The sequence below is a fragment of the Drosophila willistoni genome, assembly GCF_018902025.1.
Source record: "Drosophila willistoni isolate 14030-0811.24 chromosome 2L unlocalized genomic scaffold, UCI_dwil_1.1 Seg139, whole genome shotgun sequence".
NCBI lineage: Eukaryota > Metazoa > Arthropoda > Insecta > Diptera > Drosophilidae > Drosophila > Drosophila willistoni.
Window position 1 is genome coordinate 3,517,925 of NW_025814046.1, and position 18,204 is coordinate 3,536,128.

At 34.4% G+C, this 18,204-nt stretch overlaps 2 protein-coding genes across 9 annotated transcripts in view; both read left to right on the forward strand.

Moving 5' to 3' along the window:
• The first annotated feature begins 255 nt into the window (after window positions 1-255).
• LOC6638248 (chaoptin) lies at window positions 256-4,419 on the forward strand. The gene is made up of 9 exons (XM_023176761.2): window positions 256-483; window positions 591-779; window positions 840-1,000; window positions 1,061-1,230; window positions 1,296-1,898; window positions 1,960-2,214; window positions 2,278-2,984; window positions 3,042-3,929; window positions 3,996-4,419. Exons 2-9 carry the CDS (start codon window positions 673-675, stop codon window positions 4,393-4,395), a joined length of 3,291 nt encoding a protein of 1,096 aa, XP_023032529.1. The 5' UTR covers window positions 256-483; window positions 591-672; the 3' UTR covers window positions 4,396-4,419.
• A 3,908-nt stretch (window positions 4,420-8,327) lies between these two features.
• The window catches only part of LOC6638247, a 31,371-nt gene continuing 21,494 nt past the window's right edge, over window positions 8,328-18,204 (forward strand). For all 8 annotated transcript variants that reach the window (XM_047009507.1, XM_047009508.1, XM_047009509.1 and 5 more), the window contains exon 1: window positions 8,328-9,356. In XM_047009507.1, the coding sequence (XP_046865463.1) occupies window positions 9,286-9,356 (71 nt within the window). In that variant the 5' untranslated portion in view covers window positions 8,328-9,285. The remainder of the gene's footprint in view (window positions 9,357-18,204) is intronic.

Genomic DNA, 18,204 nt, shown 5'->3' on the forward strand with positions numbered 1-18,204 from the left:
GTTTTTAAGTATATTATTAACAATAGAGAAAAGTTTTGAAAAAAATAGTTTTTTGTTTAAATTATTTAATTTCATGGGGAAAAGGAAAAACATTCAAAGCAGGTCAAATTATTTGAATTCGCTGAGAATTTGATTTTTTTCCAATTCGCTGTTCATCGATATACATTCTCTTCCGATTGTGCAGACAGAGCAAACCTATCGATAGGCAGTTAATTCTACCAGGAAGAATTTAAACAAATAAATTTATTTTCTGATACATGTATATATATATATATTTTTTACCAAATCGGGAAATACACGTTAAATGGCCTTCAAACGAAATTTGCTTGGCCAAGGCTTTCGCACAAAGCTCTGCGAGTTGTTGTTATTAAGTGGTTAGTCGAGCAAGTCAAGAGAAAGAAAGACAATAACCTGTTGCGCGAGCGACGCAACAAGCACAAGAGTAAAAGCAAAAGTGATATCAGAGTCTGGTTATCCATAAAGGTACATAATTGTAATACATTTGCAAAAGAGTTTATTTATATTTATCTGGTATCTAATTTATATATATAATTATATTAACTAAATTTTTTTTTGTCACCGAACAAAAGACTTAAGCCACAAACTTGCTTAAATCATGGGCATACTGCAGCACTAACGACAACCAAATTAGAGACCCAACAAAGCTCCACCATGACTCAGTTACGCATGCGCACACTTATACTGCTGCAATTCTGCTTCTGCGCAGTGGCTGTTGGTAAATATGTTTACGGGGAGCCCAAATATCTTTGTCCCAAAAAGTAAGTTACCTGTTGATTGCCAAATACATTTTTAACATTATTTTCCTTTTCCAAAAACAGACCTCAAGTGTTATTCCCCTGCGTATGTACCAAGGGGAGTGATCAGGGGCTTTATGTGCGCTGTGAAAATGCCAACTTGGCCACACTTTCGGTGGCCCTTCAAAATTTAGCTGCCCTGAATATGCCAGTCGAAGAGCTGACCATATACAAAGCAAACATTGGTAAGCATTATCTTCCCGCCATTATGATCAGATGATCTGACTTACCCAATCTCCTTTTAGTACGCCTATATGGTCCTGTGTTTGCCCATACCAAGGCCCGTTTGCTCATAATAGAGGATACACCGTTGGCCACCATTGAGGATTATGTGTTTTATGGCGTCAATAACACGCTGGAGCAATTGCATTTACGACACACGAACCTCAGTCAAGTGGGGCAATTGGGATTCGGTGTAAATATTATGTCAACCTTAAACTAAATGTCTCTTGAAGTTAATATAATTATTTTATTGTGCAGATCCTTGGTAAAACCACTCAACTAATAATAGATGGCCATTCTTTTGAGCAGTTGCCTAAAGATTTGTTTGTTGGCCAGCCAATTACCAATATACTGGACATTTTTCGTTTAATTAATGGCAAATTGAATGACCTACCTATTGAGACATTTCAACCATTCAGAAAACTAAAAACTTTGGATTTGCATGGTAATCAATTGGAGAATCTAAAACGTAATCAATTTAAGAATCTGCGAGAACTTGAGGTTTTGGATATTAGTCACAATAATATTAAGAAACTGGAAGCCCAACATATATCGGATCTAACCAAACTGGGCTGGTGCAATGTTTCACATAATGCTCTTAATGAGCTAAGTCGTGGCACATTTGCAAGAAATTCAGTACTGAAGGTGCTACACTTGGACCACAACAATATAACACGCCTTGACGCTAATAGTTTTCGTGGCATGCGTTTTCTGCGACGTCTATTCTTAAGTGACAACCAATTGGTGGAAATAGGCCGAGGCACATTTGGTTCAGTGGCGCGCATAGGAACCATAGACTTGGCCAGGAATAAGTTAACTAAGATTGAGTATCAAATGTTTACACAAATGAACTATGTGGAGGTGAGATAGAAAATCAAATTATTGTCTATGTCAAATCATATTAAAATGTCGTCTCCTTTAGTTACTAGATTTAGCGGAGAATAATATTACCAAAATTGAAAAAAATTCCTTCAAGGACATTTATCAGGCGGTAATAAATGTGTCGCACAATGCCCTGGAACTAATAGAAACTGGAGCATTTGAAAATTGTGTGAATATCACAACGCTGGACTTATCCCACAATCGTTTGACCAATTTTTCACGACGCAGTTTCGATGAGACGACTTTTGCTACCATATTCCAACTGAGCTACAATGGTTTAACCAATTTGGCACAGGTAAGAAACACCTATACAAATTGAAGTCTGTCTCTCACACTTATAATATTTCTTACTCTTCAGATACCTATTCAGAATATGTCGGGTCTGAAGGTTTTAAATGCTTCGCATAATCTAATATCGGATATACCAAAGAACACTTTCCCAAAACTCTATGAGCTGCATACGATTGATGTGTCGCATAATAATATTTCCAGCATATTTAATGGCGTCTTTCAAACTCTTTTCTCATTGCGTTCTATTGATTTGAGTTACAATTCAATGACCGAGATCAAGTCCTCTACATTCGGTACTTTGCCCACTTTGCTGGAAATGGATTTAAGTTATAATCAACTGGTTAACATAGTGAGGGGATCACTGGCCAAGTTAACTAGCATGCGACAGTTGAATTTAAATAATAACCGCTTGGAGAAATTATTCCAATTGCCCATCTCATTGAATGAACTCTATTTAAGTCATAATAACATTACATCCGTACCAGCTGGCACATGGCCAGTGATGAACTCATTAATCTATTTGGATTTAAGTTATAATCAACTTGAGGATAATTTGAATGGTCAGAGTTTTATCGGTTTATTGGTGGTTCAACGTCTTATGCTGCAACACAATGGAATCACTCAGCCGCCATCGGATGCCATAGCTGTTATGTCTACTTTGCAGTATTTGCGTTTGGAATATAATAATATAACCACACTAGAGCGCAGTGCATTTGGCAAATTGCCAGTTCTCTTTGAGTTAAATCTTTATGGCAATCAGGTGAAAGATATAAGGTGAGTAAATCTGATTTTCCAATCAATATGCGTTTTTAAATTTCAACTCATTTGCAGCAAACGAGCTTTTGAGGGACTTTTGCAATTGCTTACCTTGAATTTATCTTCAAATGCTTTAAGTCAGCTGCAGACCGACATCTTTCTGGGTCTGCCATCGTTGCGTTCTTTGGATTTGTCTTTTAATACTCTCTCCAAATTGGATAACAAGACAAATGGTGTGCTAGATGATTTGCTTAGCTTGGAGACTCTCAATTTAAGTCACAATCGCATTAGTTTTGTGACCAAAAAAACCTTTCCCTCCCACCAGTATATACCCTATAATCTGAAGTATCTGGACTTGAGTTACAATCAAATGCCTGTATTGACCTATGACCTGACATTTGGCACAAAGAAACTGCTCAAGTTGAATTTGTCGCACAATCAAATCAATGACTTGCGTCGCGGTGTTTTGTCCAATTTCACTTCACTGCAGCAATTGGATATTTCCCACAATGAATTGGCCAATCTGATGTCGGAAGAGCATATTTTTGATCTACCTCAGAATTTAAGCCGATTGGACTTGTCGTATAATAAGATTTATCATATACCTTTTGGTAACTTGGTGAAAATTAAATCTTTGACTCATGTAGATCTACGTAACAATAGCCTAGAAGATATTCCGATCATATTGGTGGGCAGTATGCGGAATGGCAGTGAAGTGTTGATGTCTGAGAATCCCCTACATTGTGGCTGCAATGTCAGGCCACTTAAGCATTACATATTGCAGCAAACCATTCCCAGTGAGGACTTGCAAAACGTACAATGCCAGACACCCAAAGTGGTTAAGGAGAAATACATTTGGCAACTAGAAGATGAGTATTTGCATTGTACGGAGGATGAACAGGAGATGTACTCCGGCAAAGACTATGAACAACTCACCGATGTACGATTCCGTGCGGTTCAAACGTAAGTGAATGTCGTTGGAGATCCTTTAACTATAATTTACTAATAGGAATTAATCCTTTTCTATAGCAACAAAGCCGGGAATTTGACACTAAGCTGGTTTGTCTCCACTGCTGCAGATGTTGCCGGATTTAATGTCTATATACGTTCGAGTTCTAATGAAATTTTACAACAAGCCGATTATGCCTATAATCAAAGAACTGCTAGCATACCCATAGAAGAGTTGCTTGTCCATGGTGAGGAGAAATTGCGCTCGGCTGAGATTTGTATATTGTCCAGGGATAGCATTGGTAATACCCGACATTGGTTTGCCGGCCAATGTCAGAAACTGCCCTCGCTCAAGCTGCGAAAAACATTTTTCTTTGGCAACTTTAATGTACGCGGAGGATCACAAAGTGTTTTCCAATTGCCCTTAGCTTATCATATTTATTTGTTTTCAGTGTTAATGTTTATTGTTGTTGCCCATTAAATGCCAATACCCACTGTAATTCAAGCCCTGCGCACATGTAATTCTTGTTTTTTTTTTGTTGTTTTTTTTGTTTACTTGAAAGCCAATGCCGCCTCGGCACACAATGGGCAAAATGTTAAAGTCCACACAGCTGATGCCGCTGCTTCAGCTTCAGCTGCCGCTGCTGCTTTTGCTGCTGCTGCTGCTGCTGCTTCTGTTGATGTGAATATTCATTCACAGTGAGGCCTCGTGTCGGCTTCGGCTTCGGCATGACGATGACAATGACAGGCAAGTGGGAGCGCAAGGACTTTTTGTTGTTGTTGTTGTTGTTGTTGAGCAGAGATAGAGCTTCGTCTTGGACAAACAAATGCGCACTCGCATTCTCACACACTCTCTTCAGCAAGAACTAAACGTCACTGCCTTTAGGTGTGAGACTCACAGTGGTGGACGGAAATATTGTTACAACTGAGCACTGTACATGTTACGTATGCGTGATGTTCTTGAGTTTATATTAAATTAACAGTTAAAAGATTTTTTATAAACATTAAGAGGTTGTTGGAATAATGGAAGAACATTTTGGGATAAGGCATTAAGTATTTTGATTATGATGCCTAACCAAGCCCACATTGCGTATGATTAATATATTGTTTGATGTATTAGTAACAATGACATTTTAAAATCATAGTTGAAAATGATTGTAATAAATTTTTTAATTTAAACATAATAATTAAGACTTTTTAATATTAGTAGGCGTGAAAATGGTTAATAATAAAAAGGAAACATATACTATATATTGACCACACTGCGTATGATTAATATATTAGTCAAAATTGTGAATTTAAAGCTTTAGAAACTGAATTTGTTTAAAACATAATGTACAACATCTTATAGATAATTGTTTTCCATGCAATGACTAAGACCACACTGCGTATGATTAACTTGTTAGTAATATTTAAATGTTCAAAGTTGAAGAAAAATCTAAAAATTGAATTTGTTTTTAGGAATACTTTTGTAAATGGTTTTTTTTGCGACTATTATTAAAGAATATATATTAATAATACTACTTCTAATTTAAAAATTGAAGAATTAGCCATAGAATGTCTTTAATCAACACATTTTAGAGTGTCCTTTTTGTTTAGCCTTATACTGTTATTCATGTTATTGAGTTCATGTGCACTTTCACTTTGTCCTCCCACAACGTGCTCTTGATTTCACTTTATTCCCCCAAATCCCCCACCCCCCGCGCATCTCATTCCCTTTATTTTGCGTTGAATATAATGTGCTTTTGTGACTTTGCCTGCCTGGAACTTTGCTTTTGCTTGTCTGTGTCCTTATCGATTTTCAGGCGAATTTTTCACAGGCTCACCACGGCGCACGTCAGTAGGGCCAGGCGAAGTTTCACTTGTCTCGCTGAGTTCGTTCGTGTCGTCGTGTTCGCATAGAACAGCAGCAGCAGCAGCAAGAGCAGCAGCAGCAGGACCAGCAAGCGCCACCAGCCGTTTCGTTCGTTATATAAAAAAATAAAAGAAACCAAGCGATTTCAATAGCAAGTTTAAGTGCGCTGCTGCCCAAAAATAAAAAAAAAAAATAGAAGAACAACAAAATGCATACATAATTTATTTAAAAAATGTGATAAAAACAAAACCAAAAACCAACAAAAAAGCACAAAAATCGAAACGTGTTAAGAGAAAGTAAAATAAAAAAAAACTTTTCGTTCGTATATAACATACATACATACATACATATACATATATAACTTGAGGTGCCGTAACCACACGGAGCAAAAAAAAAAAAGAAAAGAAAATTTCGGCACAGGTGCGGGAGGAGAAGGAATGTATGTGTAATGTAATAGAGGTCAAAAGAAGCATTGATTTAACCTGAAAACTTCCTGCTCCTCTTGCCCCTTCCCAAAAAAAAAAAAACACCGTGGTGGGTGTCTCTGTGACTCGCGCTCTGCATGTGTGTGTCACTGTGTGTGTGTGTAAATAATTTGTTTAAATTTCGCCATTCATACACCCACACACACACACACACACGCATACATTCGCATAGGCCCACACACACACACGCATTCGGTTGATTTTGTGTATTGATGACGAACCACTTACGTCTTTAGCAGCAGCTGAAAAAGGAAAAAAAAACAACAAGAAATATATGTATATGACATATAACACAGACACACTGACACACACCTACACACATACACACACACACATACCGTTCAATAACGTATAAGAAAAACCAAAGCATAATTACATAATCAAATAGAACGAAAAATAAAAAGAGACACCAAACAAAAGGAAAGGCAAAAAAGCAAGAAGACGAAACGAAAGCCTAAAAAGTAAAAATCAACATAGACAAACCGAAAACTCTGCATTAAAATTAATCCAACGCCTAACAAAAAAAAAAAACAAAAAAGAAATCGTTAAATAAAAAACCAAAGTACCTGCAAATATAAAACAAAAAAGAAAAACCACAAAAACGAACCCAAAAGTTAAAAAGTTTGTTACAAATGCTTACATAAAAAAACAACAACATACACACAAAAACCAACCAAGGAAATATATATAACGAAAAAAACCTATATAAAATAAACAAATTGTAGTTCGTTGCCGTTTACCCTCCAACCCCCTCAAAAACTAAAGGATTAAACCCGAAAAAATTATTGAGCTAGACTAAACGAAAACCTCGTAGTTTGTAGAGATACATAGAGCAAATCAAATATTAAGCACGACTCAACTAATTGAAAAAACAAAAAGAAAAAATAAAAGTAAAAACTACCAAGTAGTTGCCTCTCTCTATACATATATATATACCTTATAGAAAACTATATACAATATATACATATAAATTAGTTATTCTATGGATTTATTTTTATAAAGCCCTCGACCTAGGCCTTTATAATTGCATAAAAAATTAACGAACAGATTAATGCATTAAGCGAAACTAAAGGACGACGTCGACGACGACGACGACAACGTCGAAAAGTTTAAGGAAAAGTGAGGCGACGCGACGCCACGAGATATTCGTATCCTTCGCGTGTTGCTTGAGCTACTAACATACATACATATATATATGTACAAAATACATACATACACACGCATAAATATATACATTCATATGTATATATAGAGGAACGAGATAAATACGTGAATTTATAAATAAACTAACTTTTTGCCTGCTTTTTCTGGGTTTCTTGTGTGCGTGGCTTGACGTAACTTTTTTTTGGCACAGGCAGCCACGCCCCACGCCTTGCCCTGTCCTGCCTGCCAGCCTACCATAACGCCTTAACTTGACTCATACAAAAATATAAAAAAATACAACAAAAAATTTAACCACAAGCAACCAAAAAAAAAAGAAAAAAAACTACAGAGAATACCGTTGCGTTCATTAAACTTTCACGACGACGACGACGACGACAACGACGACCAAATAATAATAGTAGTAGAAGGAGCACAAGGAGCAGGAGTAAAAGCAGCAGCAGCAACGAAAAATTTTTCAACCAGGACCTTAGATAACTGATAAGAAGAAGCCGCCTAAAGTTGTTGATTTTGTGATAAATTATTCAACGATCTGTCTTTCTCGCTCACTCACTCTCTGTCTTTCTATCTTGTCTGTCCTGATCCTGTATCTGCCCACCTTCAAGACAACCAAAAAGAGATAGGGATTCCTACCACCACCACCACCACCAACTCCACCAACTCCACCCACTACCACCCTCGTCGTTCTCGCCCAGTTATCGCCACCTACTCAAAAAAGAATATAATAAACGACATTTATAATCCAAAGTACAAAACGACTAATTAAAAATACGAATGCAAAAAGAATGAACGAGAAGAAGAACCCTGTAACTAAAACTATAAAAATATATATATAACTAACTAAATAGCAACATATGGTATTATTATATTTACATAACCTCAAACGTCAAACAAAAAACAACAACAACAACAAGAAGGTAAAACCAACAAAAGCGACAACAACAACAACAACCAAACCAACAACCATCTATCATAACGTAACGAGAACCATAAGCAATACAAACTAGTGCTGTTAAAACAAAAAAGAAAAGAAAACCCAAAAAACCAACTACTAATTTAGAGGCCTGACTAAGACATACAAACACACACACACACACACAATATATATATATATATATATACATATAAAATACCTGTGTCCCAAAACCTACTTATAACCCACCAGACTAAAGTTGAAACTAGTGAAAAGTTCTTCTACTAACTCCTTAAACCCTCCCCCTAACCTCCTTCTCCTCCTGCCCTGTCCCTAGACGATGACAGAGTGACTAGGTCCTAACACACACACAAACACACGCCTTTTACATATATATACAACGAAAAGCAATTATTTTTGGTTCATGTGTGTTGGTTAATGCCAAAAAATCGAAACGGAAGTTGCACCCACTCTAACATACACACACACACACACACACACACGAACCCGAACACCTACACACCTACACACACACAGACACGTACATGGGTCTAACATCATGCCCATGACAAGGTTAAGAATTGCATCAGGCCTGGCGGGGCGTCGTGTTCAATGGCAATAACAACAACAACAACAGCAAACAAAATAATAACAACAACAACAACAATAACTACAGCTGCACCAATTGCAGCAATCATAAAAAAAAACCCTACAACAACAACAAACATATATATAACCTCACAAAGTTAGCCAGACGACAACGAGGACGGCAACGTCAGCAGCGCAAAGCGTCAGCTCAAAGCGTCAGTAAGCAGCGTGTGTAACGGTAACTCTGTTGCCGATAAAAAATTCTACACACACACATCTCCAACCAACAAACCCCAAAAAAAAAAGCGCAAAAATTCCACCGTTATCCAAATGAAGCGCTGCTGCTGGTGGTGGTGGTAGATACAAAAAATGCACGTTAAACACACACAGCGCCGTGTCAGCGGTCCTGGAGCATTTGGAACATTTACCAACGACCAACGGTATGTCCATATGTTTTGTCACTATTTATATTTCAAAATATTCCATTTGTTTTAATGACTCGATTTAATTCGATTTGAAATTTTATTTATGTATGTTTTTTTTTGGTTGGTTTTATGTTTTTTGTTGTTATCACAATTTAATTTATGTGTGCGCGAATTTTTCCGTGTCTTGTCAATTGTATTGTTAATTTTTTGTACATAATTTACATAATCCATAATAACCGTCAACTGTTTCAACTGCATGTGTGTGTGTATATGCAAAAAAGGGTGTTTTTTTTTTTTTTTGGTAAAACAAATGAACTCCAAAGCCATATATTCATAGGCGGAACTAGGGCTATAAAACGACGGAAGTTTGCCCACTTAAATATGCAATTGAAAGGAAAAGTATTCATTGTTTTCAAAAATTTAGAACATCCTGTTTGCCTTGGAATTTAAATATTCTCTTTATACAAAATTTTCTTAGAGCGACTTTTTGAATTGCTTATTGCATACCTTAGAGGGCAAAGATCATTCAATGAATATATTTAAAGATTTTTAAAATATGTAATTAAATTTGCTTCTTTCATAGACAAAAAAGAATGATTAAAAAGTTAAAAGCAGAACCATGAAAAATATATTCAAGTTTTTTCTTCTTTTCGATTCCAAAATGATATGAACTCCCCACTTGCTTTGTTGCCTTTTGACAGCCATCTTACATTATTTAGTCATCCAATTCAGAACGACTTGAAAGCTTGTATTTTAAATAGAAAAAAAAAACAAAATATTTATTCAAAAACATTTAAAAATCACTAAGAAGACATTAAAATTGTGAATTTTTCAATAATTGAGTATTTCAAATGCCATTGCATACTTTATTGGGCCAGTAAAAGATCTATCACTTTTTAGTGACTTAGTTCGATTAAATTTTTAGTGAAAATAAATTTTCAGTTTGGAAACCAAGAAATTCCACAATATTTTACTTTAAATCTATTTAATTAAAATTATCTTCAATATTTTGAAAAGTTGGTTTTATTATTATTTTAAAAGAAACATTTGTATATCTCAGAAACCAAGAAATTCACCATTCTGTCCAACAATGTTGAAAATTACGACTACTAAATTAGTTATATATGCAGAAAGTTATTCTGTTAAGCCCTAGTATTCGCTAGTTTTTGGATAAGAAACACCAAAAGACATCTTGTAGCAACTTTTTAAATCAAAAACATTTGTTTGAATTAAGAATATTTTGTCTTAAAAAGCTTCTAAACTAAGAATATATTCCTATGTCATTCTAAGAGGAACTTAAAGCCTAGAGTTCCATTAATTCATTTGAGAATACTATATAGCACTCTAAATATGGAAGGTTGTTTTATTACAAGGCTAAATAATGAATTGGTTCTGTGAGCAGCTCAAACCTATTCTAACAGTCTGAATTTGATTTGATTTCGGAAAAAGTAATTAATAATTTTTTTTTTACAAAAGTAATTAATAATTTTTGAGTTGTGCATATACACACATTCGCAGACACAGTTGAAATTTGTTATTGTTCGAAATGAATGTAATCACTGTTTTTGAGTTCAATATATTTGGATTGTTTTTTGTTTGTCTCCACTTATTGTTGACTTTTGTTGTTTTTTGGGTTAATGATGAGTTTCATTGAACTGTTGTTTGTTTTTTTATTACTGTTGCTGTTTAATGTTCTTGTTGTTGCTGCTAAATGTGTGTGTGTGTGTAAGTGTGCGTGTGTGTGTGTGTGTGTGTATGGTAACAAATTTGCAGTTAACTTTGTTCATGGTTTCCTTCCTATTGAAATACTCACGCGCTGTTGGGTCAGAGTTCATTCGTCATAGTCAGTCAATGCAATTACTAGAAACTAGATTAAAAGCCAACAATAGCAACATTACAATGGCCACACCAATACATCCACACACACACATAGTTATACTCACTCACACATGCATAGTCCATACTTTGTATGGAAATAGTGTCAAAGTACTTGCTAAAAAAAAAATCATTGCATACACACAGGCGCCAGATGCTAACTGTGTATTCGTCCATGTACAGCGGAAGCTTTCGCTTTTACTTCAATGATTAAACCACTGACCGAATTTTGGCTCATATCTCTCTCTGTGTGTGTGTGTATGTGTAGGTGTGGGTGTAAGTGTGGCTGTGTGGGTGTATGGGTGTTTTGTTTGTATGTATACGATAAGCGTTTTACTGACTTTATTGTTGTTGCTTTACACTTGCATATGGCTTATTCACACATGCATACATACAAATACATAAATGCAGACAGGCATACCTATACACACACACACACACACACACACACACATATAGAGTACAGCAGAGAAAGCAAGCAAGATAAACCGTTTTTTGATTTTTCTTCTTGTTCTTTCTTTTCTTTTTGTGTTATTTTGTGAAGGCAACTCAATTTTTCCAATTGAACTAGTTACAGATTTCCATATACACACACACACACACACATAAGCATACAGCATATACCATTTTGTGTATCTATGTATATGTATGTGTGTGTGTGTTTGCATAAGCTCTAATTTAAGTTCATTTGAGTTTTATTTGAGTTTTCATATTCGTTCTTTCAGTTTCATTTTGCCATTTCTTTTGATTATTCCTATACGTACATACATATAATGTAAAAAAAAGAATATATATATTTATTTTGTGTCATTGTTGTTGTTGTTTTTACAGAAAACTTGCTTAAAAAAGTACAAACAGAAAAAAAAACAAACAAAAAAAGTTCGAAACAAATCAAAAAAGAGAAAAAAAAAATACTATATACATTTTGCGTCATATCTCAAAAGAGAGAAGAAAACGTTTCACGTTTTCATAATTTTGTGTGTTGGAGACCTGAAATTCCCCCTCTCCCTCCAGACCAACCAACATCAACCACAATCAGTAAAGGTACCTGAAGTACAAAGTTCTTAAATCAAACTTAACAAAAAACAAACAATTTTATTTCCCACCTTTCGCCTTTCTCTTTCTTTCTCTCTCTCTTTATATATACATATTTTTTATATATACATATATGTGTATATTATGTAGTCTCAATTTCTAAATCTTCTATGAACTTGCTATTGCTAAAAGCTACTACAAATACTATACATAAAAAAAAAAAAACACAAATCTTAACTCAACCTCAACTTAAACTATGTAAATCCCACACAATTAAGATAAATAACCAATAACACTTTAAATAATGCTATTAACTCTAACTGTTACTCTCTCTCTCTCGCTATCTCTTTTATACATATATCCAAACCCTGATGTTACACATTTCCAATATATATATATACATATATATAGTTGATGCACTTTTCTTACCCTCTAAACCTCTTCTTCTATGCTAATAGTTTGCATCGCTTGAATATTGCTCGTTTTCAATTTGCTTTAAACAATTTCTCTCAAACCTGTCCTCAAGTGTTCAAAAGTACCCAAATACCCTTCTATATACTATATAAATCTCTGTACATACACAAAAAAAACACTTATTGTATTCATAAATCTTATTTTGAATTAATATTTTTGAATTGGCATGTCAAATAAATGTGACGTAGCAGTTTTTCTGTTGTCTCCTTCTTACTTTATTATTCAATTTTTGTTTTGTTTAATTACTCTTTATAATTAATGGAGAATTGCCGATTTAATTCCATTGTTAGGCCCCCCCCCATATCGAAAAGAACTCATTGTATTAGCGAGAGCTTTGTGCTCTTAATATTAATTACATGTACATCAATGTGAGAGCGGAAATCTTTTCAAAATTCATCCAATTTTTTTTTTTTTTTGGTCTATAATTATATAAAAATTATAAAAATATATGTATATATATTATTCTAATGGTTGATTTGCATTGCTCATTGTTGAAACCTAATAATTTCAATGTGTACTGAGAAATGAAACTATAGAAATGATTTGCTATTCTAGTTTGGGGTTCACCTTTTGTTTTTCTAGAGCTATTGAAAATGTAATTAAAATTATATTTATAAGTTTGCCAAATGGACTAAACAGTAAATAAATTTTACTACTCATGGGTGTAGAGAAGGGATATACAAAAGGGTTGGCAAATATCATTCATTGTTAAGAAATATAGACGTCCAGTTTGGCGTTGAGAGATCATATGGCTAACTTTTTCGAAAATCTTTTTCAAAAATTAGACCTTTATTTTAGATCATCGAAAAGAAGTTTCTTATATTTCAATTAGTTTTATACAAAAACCTTTTAAAATATATTCCTTATTGAATCTTAAAATAAACTTTTTGAAGAGTTTAGGGATGCCAGATATTTATATAAATAATAATAAAGAGGTACCATATCTTTAATTTAATCAATTAAAGTATCTTAACCTCCTTTTAGATTATATTTTGGCAATAAGACGAATAATCAAATGAAAATATCTTCTATTCTTAAGTATTGAACTTTAGTTTAGTATTTTTAGATATACAAGTTTAAAATATTTAAGGAGACGGTTTAAAATGCTCAGGGTTGCCAGATTGGGTATTTAATCAATTTTTTTAGCTAAATTTGATTTGCTTATTTATTAAAACTAGCTTTTAACTAAAGATTAAAACTATTTTCTTTGGCTAAATTAAGATATTTCAGTTTAAGCCATAAATTCAAAGCCCAATCGACTACAATCTTCGAAATTGATAAGTAATCGCGAATTTAGGGCAATTCAAACAAATTCAACTTTAGCCTAACATTAAATAAATTTAGTCTAGACTACTAACATGTAGATTTAATAGCCACTAAACATAATATTTAGTTAACATCAGCAAGCAAATAAACTGTTTAGTTAACAATTTAGGAATCTTTCTTTAAATATAATCATATGTTTAAAAAAAAACACAAACAAAAAAACGATTTTTATTTGCTGCTCGTTTTGTTCGTCCCTCTTGACTGAGTCCCGTGCGGATTCATTTAAATTTGGCTCGAAATCAAAAGAAAAACGAAAATGTAAACATTTCCGTTTTGGAATATTTTTACGTAAATGTGTTTACATTGAAAATATTTTCAATGGCAATGTTTTGAGCGAAAATTTTTGCTTTTTCCTTCCGCTTTTGCTTCTCATTCGAATTTCTGTCAGATTCAGTCCTCCCCTCCCATCGAAATTCCCCTTTCCATTTCCCTCTTTCGTCTAATTAGTCGCGAGTTCCATACATATGTATATTTTGCCCACAATTATATTAATTATTTAAAAATAGAATGCGAACAAAAATTTTCCAGAACAATGCAAAAACGTGAAATTAATCCAGTTACATATTTGAAAGCAATTGATTTAATTTCGATCAACCCAAATGGAATGCAGGCGCAGCAGTCAAGTCAATTATGAATTTACTTACGCTTAATGCCTTCAATTGGCTTTTGAATCATTAATTGTGGGACAGAGGGTGTTAACGACGACGACAACAACAACAATGATGCTGATGAGGCGGAAGGGGGTAACACAGCAACTGACAGCTTCATTTAAGCACAAAATTGTATATTCGTATATATGTATTTACCCAACATTTATATGGAAAACCAGCAAACCAGATAAGCACAAAACTCTCAATGGCCGATTGCCCCGAGGTTGACAGCACGTGTTCTCTCATCTCAAGTCTCGAATCTGGTCCGCAGTATCCGCAACGTGTGCCCTGTCGAGGGCCACTCGAAAATGCCTTCAATGCGCCAAAAAAAAGAAATAGCCAACAACATTGTGACATTGCCCGCAATACAATTATCTACGGCAAGGTTAGTTTGCCTTGTTTGTCTGCTCTTGTCCAGGTGGCAAACACTCGAAATCGAAATGAAAAAGTCATCAAAGTCAAACTTTCTCTCAGATTGAACCCCAAAAAAAAATCAAAGATTAAGATTGAAATCACAGACAACTGCAGTCAATGATTTCCTTACGCCTTGAATTTATATAATAGCACAGTGAAATCTGAATATAACAATTTTCGAGGTACATTTCGTTGTAGCAAAAAAAAACTCAAAATAACAAAGTCCCATAGAAAAAACAAAATAAGTACAAGTACTTAAAGCGAATCAATAGAATTGACGAAGAATATGTCAGACTGCTCAGATTCGTTTTATGGAGGTTTTCCTGTATATAATTTAAGGGCTAATCGGCACTAAGGGGTCAACCCAATTGGCTTTGAGTCTGTCTAGCCACCTTAAAATGTTAGTAAACTATTTCAACAAAGCTGTGAAAGCTAGTTACTTAGTTAGTTACCTATAATTAACTTATGTAATTGGTCTCAGATTTGTATTGAAACCTCTTAGATACATAAATTTTTTCAGATATTGGATGAAACATTAATTTAAATATTTTGTTTACTCTTTTCATACCTTTGCAAGGTGAACTAAATATTGTTGAGCCAAGTTTTAAGCTTATCTCTCTCTTTTAGTCTCTCACTTTTTGAGATATGGCAACAAGGGTTCGTATTTATTTTGCCTATAGATATAGGAATATGTTGGAATATCCGGCATCTGTGATGTTCTTTTAACAATTTGAAACAAAAGTTTTTGTCAAAAACAAAAACCATTTTCTCAAACTTACTACCCAAGCCAAACGCTTACAATTAGTTGTAATCATGAACGAATCTAGAAACTATTATCGGAGAGTATTCGATCACAAAATTAAGATCCTCGGCTTAGGAAATTCTGTAATTTTGTCAGTTTGAGGATTAGTCAACATGGCCACTTCCAAGATCCACAAGTTTGGCGTGAAGACAAGCAAAAAAAGTAAAAAATAATTAAAGTAAAAGACCCCTTCTGGATCCGAGTTTGGTCAAAATGAATGTGACTTTATAGGGTCAAGATGTTCAGCATTTGAAAGGCCAATAGATAAAACAACTCCACGGGTCTAATTGTAAGTCAGATAAGACACTGTTATAGTCCACTCGTTCAAGCTCAAAAGCATTTAATAGACCACATCTTCATCGATCATGATACAGAGGAGTGGATATCGCCAAACATTTAAATTATAATCATTTGTTTGTTAAATATTTGCATTTGCATTTGTAATCTTCAGAATAATCCTATTTTTTTATTGTTTTAGAAATTCCAAAGCGCCCACCTCGAGATTGTTATATACAATTAACTCTTTTGAAATACTTTTAGGAGATATCCTCTTATATATATCCTCCTCTGATCCTCTTAATTGCCTATAACTTTTTTAAGATGGACTAAGAATTTGTAATGATTGAGTTTGGTTATAAAATTTTACCAATTAGGCACTTCATTTAGTTAGTCTTTTTTGTTATTAGCTTATAGAGTCTGAAATGCCAATTTATATCCAAAATAAATGTACCCTTCCTTGGTAAGGGTACAACAAAAAGAGTAAACCTCTTGTTGATATAGAAATGTATACAAAAATCTTCTCAGATTGCAATTGCCGCTGCTGCTGCTGCTGTAAATTATTGCCCAATCATTGTTAAAATGATTTGTACAAATATTTAACCATTGAAATGGAAGTTTTATTTAAGTTTTTTTTTTGGTTTTTTGCACAATTACCAAATTCAGTTAATTGCAATTGTGATGATGCCCATGGCGTGTAAGCATTTAATTGAGTGAAATTGATTTCAGTTTGTCAAGCTTCGATTTACTTTACAATTTCCCCCATCCAATTTGGTGCCCGCAATTTCCTTTTTTTTTCCTTCTCTGTGTGTGTGTGTGTGGTGTGTGTGTTCACTCAATTTTGTGCAAAAAGGCAAATATTTGCTCTAGATTTTGCGTGCCGTAAACGAGTTGAGTTTGAATTTGGATTGCTGACTGAACCAGAACCAGAAGCATCACCTAGACCCAGAACCCCTCAAAGTTGAAAGTCAGAGCTCAGGGCCTAGGCATTATTGTGTGAGAGCTTTATGCACGCACACCCAACACACACACACAGTCACCCACACACATACACACACACAGATACATACAAAGAGATAGAGAGAGATATGACATGTATTAGAAAAGCATTTGAATTGTTTTTCTTTTGTTCGTACATATCGCCTCCTCCGCGCCACCTCATCCACAGGGCCCCCTCCTGCCATAGTTACCAAACATTTCATCCCATTGATTGCCTAAACGAACAGTGGAATGAATGGAAAAGCTCATGGGAGTAAGATAATCCAAAAACTCAAAATGAATTTACGGGGGCTGTGAAGTGAAAGAGATTCCATGAAGATTTTTCCATCTTCCTCTTGTTTCTGAAATTGATTACAAATTGAAACCATTGGCGTGTGGTTTAAAGACAAGAAGAAGAAGTAAAAGCATATCCCCAACTAATCTATCTGAAAACTTTAATCTAAAACAAAATGGTTTTTAATTCTATTTTGCCTCAATGCTTTGCTCTATGGATTTAGTTTTACTTAGCATCTTTCAACTACTCTTCTTACAGTAGTTCAACTTCTACTTCTATTTCGACCTAACCTCACTGATTATCTATTTGTAGCTGAGTAATTTGATGTAATTGAATAATTCATGTTATCTAATTGTAATTCTAGCCTTGAAGGAGACTTCTCTATGGCGGCCTAATCTCTCTTGAAAATTGCTGTGTAATTTGACTTTATTTCGTGCTGACTTTTTTAAATTTGTGTTATCTAGCTATAATTCTCAACCAATTCTAGCGTTGAAAGAGAAGTCGTGAAAGTCGTGAAGTGAAAAAAGTGAATGGTTCTCCGAATAACAACGGAAATCACTTACTAACCGTTTTTTGTTGAATGCTATGAATATATTTCGAGGCTAAGGCAAAAGACTAGTTATATTTTTTAGACTTAGCAGTAGTAAGAATAGGTTTAGTTAAGAGATATGAAGGCATAAGTAATATATACCTATTTTTTAAAGTTTTATTTAAAATTACTTAGTCTGTTTCTGTCTT